Consider the following 12,080-nt stretch of genomic DNA (forward strand, 5'->3'; position numbering starts at 1 on the left):
AGTCTATTATAATATATTCAAATCATATTAAGTACAGCGTTTAAAAATTAATTGTAAAAAAACATTTATTTATTAAAAATCAATAAAACAATTTTACATTTTATTAAAAATTGACAATTCAAAAATTATAAATTCTTCGATTTTTTTAAATAGATAAAATAAATATATGTCAATGTTTAAACTTTATTGTTCTAAATTTATAAATTTTTAATTAATAATAACAACGAATCATGTATCAATATTAATACGAAAATTTATATACCAAATTTATATTTTATTAAAAATTGACAATTCAAAAATTATAAATTCTTCGATTTTTTTTAAATAGATAAAATAAATATATGTCAATGTTTAAACTTTATTGTTCTAAATTTATAAATTTTTAATTAATAATAACAACGAATCATGTATCAATATTAATACGAAAATTTATATACAACGCTAAAAGAAAATGCGAACATCAGCAACCAAGTCGTGAGAGAAATGTAACAAAGTGGGAGAAACTCTCAGACTTAGAGACTGTACGCGGGCAGTGCAGCAGGCTCAACAGTCAGTCCTATTTTCAATTCTCGCGTCGGTCACACGTACAAATTAACTCTTCAAAATTCTAAAGTGTAAACGAATGAAATTTTAAAAAACTTGAATAAATTGTGAATTGGTTTATCTTAATAATGAAAGTGTTGTTTATTGTGAATCCTAACCCCAAAAAAAAGTTTAAATAAAATTTTTTAAATAAGATTTAATTAATTATTAGTGAAGATAAACAAATAAAAACGACATTTAATGGCAACAAAGAAAATTATTATTTGAATCTTAGAATTTTATCTGGAAGTGAACTGTTTTTTTTGTGAAGATAAATCATTAGAACTTTGAACAATTCTGTTTTTTGTAAATTTTAATTAATAATTCAATTTAAAACAAAAGACAGTTGTCCGATTTGAAGAATTTTAGCAGACTGACGGAGAATCGCAGAATCAAGTCAATTTAAATATTATTGGCATTTTATCTACCTTTGAACTCGTATTTGGAACATCTCCGAAAGGCAGTTCGATATCCAGATTACTCTTCGATCCTTTATTTCCAAATTAAACAACAAAAAGGTAAGTGAGATTATTCCCTTCTTTCCAAAAAATCAGATTTACTCATTTACATTTTAGCGTCAGTATAAAATTAATTTAGAAAAGTCGGGACTTCGCGGCCGACTATAACAAATTCGCGAAGTGGTGACACGCGCTGCCCTAAAATTTATTGAAATTATTATATAAAATTTTTGCAAGTTACGAACAAAAACCTCCCTTTCGAGACATCTAAGACTAAGCCTATCTTTCCCTAACGTTGTATTCTCAGACGTTACAAAGAACTGGAAAAAAAGACAAGTCTCCGAAACTCTACTCTTAAAATAATCCTAAATAATACATTCCTTTTTGTTGAGAGAATAAGTGTACCTAATAGAGAGAATAACCTCCACCTAATCGAAATTATCAAGAACAAAATTCAAATTTCAAGTTTAATGCGACCCCTACGCGTGCAGCATCCCCTGAACCTTCAGGAAATTTAAACTTTCAACAGACTCTACATACCGACGCGCCGACGAGTCCAAACCCACAGCGTCAACGGACTGTCCAATTCAAGGAAAATACCGTAAGGTCCTACGAGCAGGAGTCACGGCCGAGGACTCCCCAGTAGTCCAGTTCACGACCCCAGAATTCAGACCAGACCAGATCTAGTAGATCCAGGATCTGACACCAATCTAATCAAATTGTGGTCTTACATTTCGACCTTACTCTTGACCCGAGCAGGAGTACAGAAATCACGGGAATAACGAATCACACAGCCGAAAAGGAGATTTTAAAACCTCATATCAAACCTTTTAAAAGAGTTTTGCGAATCCGAGCCAGAACTCGAAATCCAATCGCTATAAACGTGATCAATCCAGATTTATCACAAGGTTATCTCCTTAGAATTAACACCCCTAAAGGTTTATACTTGGGCGAGGCCGTAGTAAGTAGTAAAAATTGAGTGTGTTACGCCTTTTTGTGTCCCATTTGAATTCAGAAGAAAAATAACCCGTTAATAAGTGGGCTGAGGAATATGCCGACATTTTTCATTTCAACAGGGAACCTTTGAGTTGCACTCATTTAATCCAACATAGAATCCCCACCACCGATGATAAGGTAAATCATAAAAAGCAATACCGATCCCCAGATGAAGCCCTACCACAAATTGAAGAACAATTACTTAAACAGTTTAATAGTGGTATTATCGGAAACTCGAATTTCCCATTGTTATATCCCGAGCAGAAGGCAATTTTATAGGTTAGGTTATAGAATTTTCGAGGAATGGTAGGCTGATTATGGTCAAGTTGGTAAAGCTTGACCTTTATTTTTAAGTAGGATCGTTTGTACTTGTCAAAACTACGGGTTTTGCGTTAACAACACAATAAATATTCCCTTTTAACAATTTTATTCAATATTCAAATGTAATGTTTACAAAGTTGTAACATAAGTGTTACTTACTTTTATTACAGATTAGTCGTAGGATACAGGTTATAGCGCTGGTCGGTATAAGTATGGTTTTCAAGATGTTGTTTCAATTTGAATGAAACTAAGAAAGTTTCTTATGTTACACTTATGTAACTTTTACAACTTTAGGGTTCTTGCGTTTGTTTCAAGAGCTAGTACTGCTTCTAAGTGTTACTTATCGTCACTTGCACCTATTACGGAAAGAAACTTGTTTCTAAGTGTGAGAGAAGGAACTTGCACAATAATCGAGTACAACGCGGACTGAATTGCCGATTAAAGAAATAATTAGTGAAAAGCTACAATTAATGAAACTTGACACCCAAAATACGACAGTTAATACATTTAAAATTATTGATTCTAAGTGTCAATTTGCTTTTCTTGCACCTTTTACGGAAAGAAACTTGTTTCTAAGTGAATAACAAAATAGATGAAAGAGCTTTGCTTTATATACTCTAAAATTATTAAAAAGTGGGAGAGTTTGTAGACAATAATGGGGGTAAAAGATGTCAATTCTTAGGAATAATACTTGTTCAGTATAATTCTATTTATAATTAAGTTTCAGAGAAAGAATGCGTCTCATTGGCAACTAGCCAATATGTTTACCTCATATATGGAAAATGTGAAGCTCGAGTTACAAGCAACGATTCCTAGAACTCGGGTTGTGGGAAGGGTTTATAGCATGCGAGTTCGAGATTACATGACGTTATTGCCGATGCAGCGCATTCCTTTCTATTTTGATCAATTTTTACCTTTTGCTTTGTTTTCTTTCTATTTTGAAGGTTGAGACAATTGAATAGAACAAAGCATAATGTTTCAATTTTGCTTCTATCTCAATTTCTGAATTTTAAATGCTTTTAACATGGGTATTATATATTATAAAGATAATGACATTCTTTTAGCTCATTGTTACATCGCAGTTACACAAACATATTCCTATCAAAAATGTACCTGAGATGTAACACCCATATAACTCCCCTCTTCTTATAGTACCGAAGAAACTTGACGCTTCGGGTAATAGAAAATGGAGAGTAGTTATTGACTATTGGGCACTTAATGAGGTGATAGGGGATGCCTATCCCCTCCCCAATATTTCCGCCATATTGGACAAATTAGGGACGGCAACATACTTTACGGTCTTCGACCTCGCTAGTGGTTTTCACCAGGTGGAAACTCACCCGGATGACCGACACAAAACGGCTTTTTCTTCTCGAAACGGACATTTCGAATACAAGCGTATGTCTATGGGAATAAAAAATGCCCCCCTACTTTTCAGCGACTTCTTAATAGCGTTCTTGATGGTATGCTTGATTCAGAAGCATTCGTGTACCTCGACGATATCATTATCTATTCTGATACCCTCGAGGAACATGTAAGGCGAGCCCGAAGACTATACAATAGACTTCGAGAAGCAAACCTAAAACTCCAACCCGACAAGTGCGAATTCCTAAAAAGGAAAGTGGCCTATTTAGGCCACATTGTCGGAGCAAATGGAGTAAAACCGAATCCAGCAAAAATTAAAGCCATCAAGCGATCTCCTGTACCGAAAACGCAAACTAAAGTCAGGTGTTTTCTAGGCCTTTCAGGTTATTACAGGCGCTTTATAAAAGAGTACGATAAAATCGCCAAACCTCTATCTGATCTGTTAAAGAAAACAGAAAAATGGAAATGGGGCGATACGCAACAGAAAAGTTTCAGAAAACTTAGAAAAGCCCTGTCTGAAAGACTCATCTTACAATACCCAGATCTCACAAAGCCGTTTAAACTCACGACAGACGCTTCTGAATATGCCATTGGCTCAATGTTGACCCAAGAACATGACAAAATTAACCTTCCCGTCGCGTACTACTCAAAAATCTTAAACGCTAACGAGAGAAAATACCTCGATGCATAAAAAGAGTGCCTTGCAGTGTTATACGCTGTAGAACATTTCAGTCCCTACCTGTATAATCAAGACTTTATCCTATCATGTGACTGTGAACCAGTTCACTGGATAAGTTATATCGAGAATCCAGGAACGCGACTTCAAAAATGGCGATTAAAAAACTTCGAGACTACCGTTATAAATTCGAGTACAAACCCGGGAAAATAAATAGAATTGTCGAGGCCTTATCTAACAACCCTATCGAATATAATGACACTAGTGACAAAAAGGACATTTTTGAATCTTCCGAGTCAGAGTGGACCGAATCTTCGGAAGAAACAGATCAGGATAAGTTAGATGACCAACGCGAAAATTCTGAAAACAAATCACCCCCTCTTCGCGCCCTTCCCATAAGTAGTAGTGCGAAACAAAACGTGATTAGTGCCAGTTCACGAGCAAGTCAATCGCGGGACAATAGCAAAATTCAACAGAAAACCCCACGTTCTTCTAAGGTTAAACCTAAATCTAAGAACCCTTTAAAGGTTTCAACACAACAACCTAACCCTACTTATAAACCTGGAAGACGAATCTTCTTCTTCAGATGAATCAACAACAGAAACCGACAAAGAAGAAAATTCGGATGCCCCAGTATTCCGTGCAAGTCATAGTGTGTTTCCTAGTGTTCCTCCTCAGCTCCCACCTAAAAATCTGATTACGCCAAAAGAAACAACTGACTAACCATCAACCCCGTATATTCCCCCTATGTCTAGTTCCTACACAGATGTTTATGTAGATGGTGTATATTGTGACCATGGAGGAATAAGACCACGTGCAGGGATTTGAGTATGGTTCGGTCCTTAACACCCACTTAACGTCTCTCAGCGATCCACAGGTAGACAAACCAACAACGCTTCCAAAATTGAGGCTGCAACAACGGCTATCAAAAAGGCGAAACGAGCGGGGATAAATCAACTAAGGATAAAAACTGACTCCATGGTACTTGTCCAAGGAATTCAAGAGTGGCTACCAAAATGGCAGAAAAACGACTGGAAAACCAACGAAAATAAACCTGTTAAAAATAAGAGTGCCTACGAACGATTAGTTAGAGTAATGAAAGGTCTGGATGTCATATGCGAACACGTGCCTGGTCACGATGGAATAAATGGAAACGAAAATGCACATCGACTAGCAAGGGAAGGCGCCCTCTTAGAACCTCCTTCAGACTACAGTTCTTCTTCCAGCGAATCAGCAGATCAAGAAGATGTGGAAGAAATTTCCCCGGAGCATGTGATCGTCACAATACTTCCACCACCTCCCGATAGCGAAGAAAGTTCTGAACCGGAATCAGAAACTGATCAGGAACCACAGCAAATCCAGCAGAACCTGCAGATCAAGAAAATTCACTAGATCAATCAATTAGGCGATTCGATGAATCTCTGAAACGTCGTGAATTCAGCAACTTGAATCAATCCAACCAAACCTTAGCATTAGACTATGAAGGAATGGGTCGAACACCTAAAAAGAAGACTCATGTTTCCGACGGAGAGAGCGATGAGGAATATCTTAACTATCTAGAATCCTTGGATCCTTGCAGAGGAATCAATGATGGCGAATTCACAGCAAGACTAAAAAGATTCCTGGATAATGTCATCAAACAGCGAGAGACAACTCATACCAACAACAACACTTATCCAAAAGAATCAAGACCATCCTCGGAACACAAAGCTCCTTCTTTTAGCCCCTATGCCAGTGGAGCTCAGCAGGATACCCCAGTAATGAGTCAGTCTTGCCCTAAAAGAAAATGAAGTGTAGTACGTTTCCAGGATACGCCTTTCGACAAAGTATCCCTAGATACAGTGGAAAAATTGAGAACCACTCCTAATGGGAATCGACATATTCTTACCATGCAGGATAACTTTAGTAAATACTGCATCGCGGTACCTATTCCGGATATCAAAACCACTACTATCGCCTATGCTGTGGCAACAAGCCTTTTCTCTCTGTACGGAGCACCTAGATGTGTGCTTACAGATAGAGGAGGAAGTTTTGTGAGTTCCTTGATGCGAAAAACTCGAAAGCATTTTCGGCGTAAAGCAACTTACTACTTCCGGTTATCGTCCTCAAACAAATGGTACATTAGACAGGAGCCATATTGAGCTGACAGATTATATTAAACATTATGCAAATGATTTTGACGATTGGGATCGTCTACTTCCTTTTGCAATGTTTAATTATAATACATCGGTCCATGAAGCTACAAATTTTACACCGTACGAATTGGTTTTTAGTCGAACCGCCCGGGTTCCCAGTTCATTCCCACAGGGCCCCGAATTGGAAACTTATAGTGTTTACTTAAGAGATTTAATCGTTAATGCATGAGTTACAGAACCTGGCCGCCCAGCGATTGATCAAAGCAAAAGAACGATCAAAGGAATGGCATGATTCTAAGGCTCGGCCTTCTAAGGTCAAGGTCGGTGATCAAGTTTACTCATATAAGGAAATCCGGAATAATAAATTCGATTCTCGTGCAAATGGCCCTTACGTCGTCGTAGGGTTAACCCAAAATAATAACGTTATCCTGGAAGATTAAAAATGGCGAGAGATTCGCCAAGCATAAAAATAAGATAATGGTTGCTCAAGAAATATTGCAGACCAGGAGAAAATTAGTGCGAGCAAACCATGTATCAATTTCAATGGGAAGATAAATGGGAGATGGCATCAGAGTTACAACTTCAATTTCGAGGACAGATCGAGGAGTTAGAAAACACTAGGACGATCCTACCAAGGAAAATGTCATCACAACTGAAAGTAAGACGGAGTGTTTCTCTGCTTGGATTCTTGGGAAAAATAGCTGGGCCCATCGCAGGCGTTCTAAATTTTGACGATGGAGAACGGTACGATGCGGCTATCGAAGACCTTAACCAAAAAGTAATTTGACCAGGTACTTGGGAAAACAAACTCACATTGTCCGCTCTCAATTGGACATTATTCACACTCAATATGTCAATCAACAAGGCCAAATGGATAACCTGCGTCAGGATCTACAAAATTTACTTTTGAGAGAAGGAAAAAGCGCTACCTGGAAAGAAGCAGTAGAACAGAGACAATCCATAATACTATTAATGGAGGCACTTAAAACCGGATTGGACCACAACATCAGAGCTACATCCACCATCTTGAATGCCGTCCATGTAGCTCGACAAAATCGGCTCCATCCTGGAATCATCTCGTCAAACCAACTAGAACCAATCATGCGAGAGATCCAAGACAATCTGACAGATGTTTATTTTCCTCTTCTTGGACCTAAGGTCAGCATCGACGAGCTTATTCAAATCGCCACAATTTCCATCTGGTGCGATAGCCATAAGTTAAAGGTCTTGATCGACATCCCTCTTTTGGAAAGACAAATACCAGTCTCTTAAAATCCATCCTCTTCCAACAATACAAGGATCCTTGGGTAGCGGCACTCAAAGAGCCTACATCAGCTCTGATTATGATTACTTAATTATCGATGAGGATAAACGAACCTACCTGCTGATCCACCAAGAGGAATAGAAGGAATGCCGCTCAACTGCAGCATATCATGATTGTCTGGAAAGAGTACCAATCTATGACATGCGAGAGAGACCAGGATGTGAACCCTTACTCTTGGATCAACCATCTCTTGAAGCCATGAGATCTTGCACAATCAAGATCACCACCGCACCTGAATCTTACTGGCAACCATTAAGAACCCTGTCAGCCTGGCTGTATTCATTTGCCCGACCAGAAGTGATAACTATCTACTAGCAGAGCTACGCGCGTTAAAGCGCGCGCGATATTTTGCTTTTATCTTATGATACTAAAGACATTGTATAAAAATGTGACTAAGACTTTAAGATGTTTTTTCTTCTTCGGAAATATTAGAAAAAGTTTACAAATTTTTTTGAAGAATATTAAAAAACATAAAACATGAAAACCAAAAATTAAATTTAACATACTAAGCAGCTTTACGATATAAATATAATAATATTTTTTTATTTTTATAATTATTACCTTAAATTTTCAGTTTGCACTCATGAAAAAAGGGGCGTCCTGATACTCACGGACGGTAGTGTATTTCCAAAAATTAATATACATAAAAGAATAGTATTTCAGAATTATTTTTAACATTTTGAAAAAACAATTATATTCAAGATTTTTAATTGAAATTCATCAAAAAATTAATTAATTTTTTTTAAATTATACAAAAACTCTTTTAAATAATTTAATTATTTTCGAAAAATGACATTAAAATATTTTTAAAAAGTAATTAATATAATTGTTTTATAATGATTATTTAACCCTATGCGGCATGCATAACATTATAACATTAATTTAAAAATCACAATTGCTTATGAGGGTTTTCAGGGTCGCTGATTACGAATCTGAAGTCCGTTTTCCAAAATTTAAGATAGCGGATCCCATATGGCGGACGAAATTTTTTAGAATTGATCGAAATCGCTTGAAAATAGTTACTCGGGGGTTTTCAGGGTTGCTGATCACGAATCTGAAGTCCATTTTCCAAAATTGAAAATGGTGGATCCAATATGGCGGACGAACTTTTTTTAGAATTGATCGAAATCGCTTGAAAGTCGTTACTCGGAGGTTTTCGGGGTCGCTGATTACGAATCTGAAATTACTTTCAGTAAATAAACGTTAAATTATTGAATAATCGTACCGTCGGCATTTTCGTTACCCGATGATTTTTTTAAACTCATTAATTAAAATTAGCGGATTTTAATTGCTATTATAAAGTTTTGATGTCTCTTGCTTTAAACAAGTGAATTTTTTTCAGCAGTGGTAAGCAGCGAAGCAATTTCTTGTGGAAAACAGGCAGAGTGGTACATTGCAAGTTTAACACATCCATGATGTTCGCTTTTGGTCGGCTTTAGTACTGCAATGAGCGCAGCGTCTAGGTGAAGCGATAATTTTAGGCATATGAGCTGATTGACTTTTTCTTTTTTCCTCTGACAATTTTGGTTTGTAAGAAGAGATTGTAATTAATTTACGTTTCTTCCCAGTTGAACTTGGTAGTTTGTGTCCTACCAATTCATCTACTAAACGTAGCGTAAAAAAGACAAGTTTAAATTTAGCATTATTTGACTGACCGCATACCTACGGTAATGGTAACAAACAATAAACAAAATACTATCTATTGTTTGACGAAACAAATGACAAGCGCAAAAAAGATAAGTTATAAATCAGCAATATTTGACTGAACGCATATTTACGTTAATTATAACAAACAATAAACAAAACACTGTTGAGAGTTCAAAAAAACTAAAATACTAACTGGACTAAAGCAAATGAATTTTACTGAAAGCGAATTGCTTCGCTGCTTACCACTGCTTAAAATAAAATTCAATTGTTCAAAGCAAGACACATCAAAACTTTATAATAGCAATTAAAATTCGCTGATTTTAATTAATTAGTTAATTTTATTAGGAAATAAACAGCTCAATTTGATTATTATGAAGTTTTGAACAGTATTTACCAAACTGCCCTTTTCAGGGCTAAACGATGTACAAATCTCGATCGTGCAATCTCCCCGCGGTGTACATCAGGTAACGCAAATGCCGACGGTACAATTATTCAATAATTTAACGTTTATTTATTAAAAGTAATTTCAGATTCGTAATCAGCGACCCCAAAAACCCCCAAGTAACGACTTTCAAGCGATTTCGATCAATTCTAAAAAAAATTCGTCCGCCATATTGGATCTACCATTTTGAATTTTGGAAAATGGACTTCAGATTCGTGATCAGCGACCCCGAAAACCCCCGAATAACGACTTTCAAGCGATTTTGATTAATTCTAAAAAAATTCGTCCGCCGTAATGGATCCGCCATCTTGAATTTTAGAAAACGGACTTCAGATTCGTAATCAGCGACCCCAAAAACCCTCGAGTGAAGACTTTCAATCAATTACAATTGAATTAAAAAAAAATTTTTTGTTCTTTACTTTATTTATAGTTGTTTATAATTTCACGTAACCTCATTCGCTATCAATTTTTTGACATTTAACAATGTTTTGATTATTAATAAACAAAGATTTTTTGTTTTACTTGAAAAAGACTGTATGTAAACAGATATTTTCACAATTTAAAAGGTGGTAATCTGGGTTACCACTATGCCGCAAAGGGTTAAGATTCAATTATCTTCAAACAAAATTAAAATTTGTAATAATCTTTTAAAAATAATAGAATTAGTAACAAATATTAATAAAAATGATCAAATTTTTTGAGAATTTTAATTATTAACAGGACCATAATTTGTCAAAAATTTCAATAAGTCCAAAAAGTAAATATTCAAAAAATTTTATTTACATTGTTCGAAGATAATTAAATCTTAAATAATCATTATAAAAAAATTATACAAATTAGTTTTTTAAAGAAATTTAATGCAATTTTTTGAAAATAAGATTGAATTTCTTAATAGATTTTTTGTATAATTTAAATAAACTAATTAATTATTTGATAAATTTTAATTAAAATTTTTAAAAATAAATGTTTTCTCTAAAATGTTAAAAATAATTCTAAAATTTTAGTTTAAAGATGTTTAGACTTTTTTGGATTGTTCTAATATAGTAAAAGATGTTTATTTGTTTTTTAAAAATTCAATCCACATTGATTCAAACAATTCTTTTTTGTCATATGTGAAGCTTTTCGTCCATCGACGATGGACCTCTTCAGACAATATATGAAAACTGCAAATTATTTTTATTTTTTAAACATAAGTTAACGGTTCATAAAAGTAGAAAAACAATATTGTTATTATATTCCATTATAGTAACATTATGTACATAACCTTAACTTACCAATGTGGATATCTTTCCTCACACATAAAGTTTTAATAAAATTTAACAAAACAATCTTCATATAAAAAATCCGTTTTTTGCAATCAAAACGTTGAGATTTGTGAAAGGGTCATATTGGCGGGTATTTTGTCCCTTTAAGGTTCTGAACAGGGATCAACACGTGCCTTAATATGACAGATAATGAATAAATGTATTTAAATACATACCAAATACATAAATTTCGTATGTATTTGGATTTTTGGAAATATGTAATTATAAATACTGCAAAAATTGCATTTTAAAAAAATTAAATGCCAATTTTTATTAATTTGAAAGATTTGTTTATAAGTCGAAAAAATGCCTCAATTTTCTTTGTTTCTCTAAAAAAAAATTTTTATTAATATTTCCCTGATTTTACTGAAAAATTTTGTTTTCCTGACTATAGTGTTAATATAACAATATAATAATTAAAAAAAAATTAATTGTTTAATTAAATTATAGTGTTTATTTATTATTTTAATCGTTAATCATTTTCGAAATTTCGTGCTTTGAAATATGTTCAAAAATGAACTAAACTAAAAGGAGCAACAATGTTAACATTAACATGTTAACATTATGCTCAACATTATGCTAAACTAAAAGGAGAGACAATAGCTCCCTCTCTTTCTCTTTATCATGCTTTCTCTCTCATACTGTGACAGACAGAATGAGTATGAAGATTAATATAGTTAATTGTCATTCGATGACTCCCGTTAAGGTTAACCTAACCGGAGTGGGTATGATGAAACTAGCTCCAGGATGCTCCGTAAAAACAAAAGACGTTACCATCCCAGCTACATCAGAACAAAAGGGTCAAACATCGCTTATCTTGAAAACTGAGT

The 12,080-nt window shown here is 34.6% G+C and overlaps 1 protein-coding gene across 1 annotated transcript; it reads left to right on the plus strand.

Moving 5' to 3' along the window:
• Positions 1-5,376: 5,376 nt before the first annotated feature.
• Positions 5,377-5,790, plus strand: LOC122509711 (ribonuclease H1-like). The gene has a single exon (XM_043623940.1). The coding sequence runs from the start codon at positions 5,377-5,379 to the stop codon at positions 5,788-5,790; it is 414 nt and encodes a 137-aa protein (XP_043479875.1).
• Positions 5,791-12,080: the final 6,290 nt, after the last annotated feature.

This window comes from Leptopilina heterotoma, unplaced genomic scaffold (assembly GCF_015476425.1).
Source record: "Leptopilina heterotoma isolate Lh14 unplaced genomic scaffold, ASM1547642v1 Lhet_615, whole genome shotgun sequence".
Taxonomy (NCBI): Eukaryota; Metazoa; Arthropoda; class Insecta; order Hymenoptera; family Figitidae; genus Leptopilina; species Leptopilina heterotoma.

Coding starts and splice junctions, on each gene's coding strand:
- LOC122509711 (XM_043623940.1), top strand. CDS start 5,377: ATGGTACTTGTCCAAGGAATTCAAGAGTGGCTACCAAAATGGCAGAAA.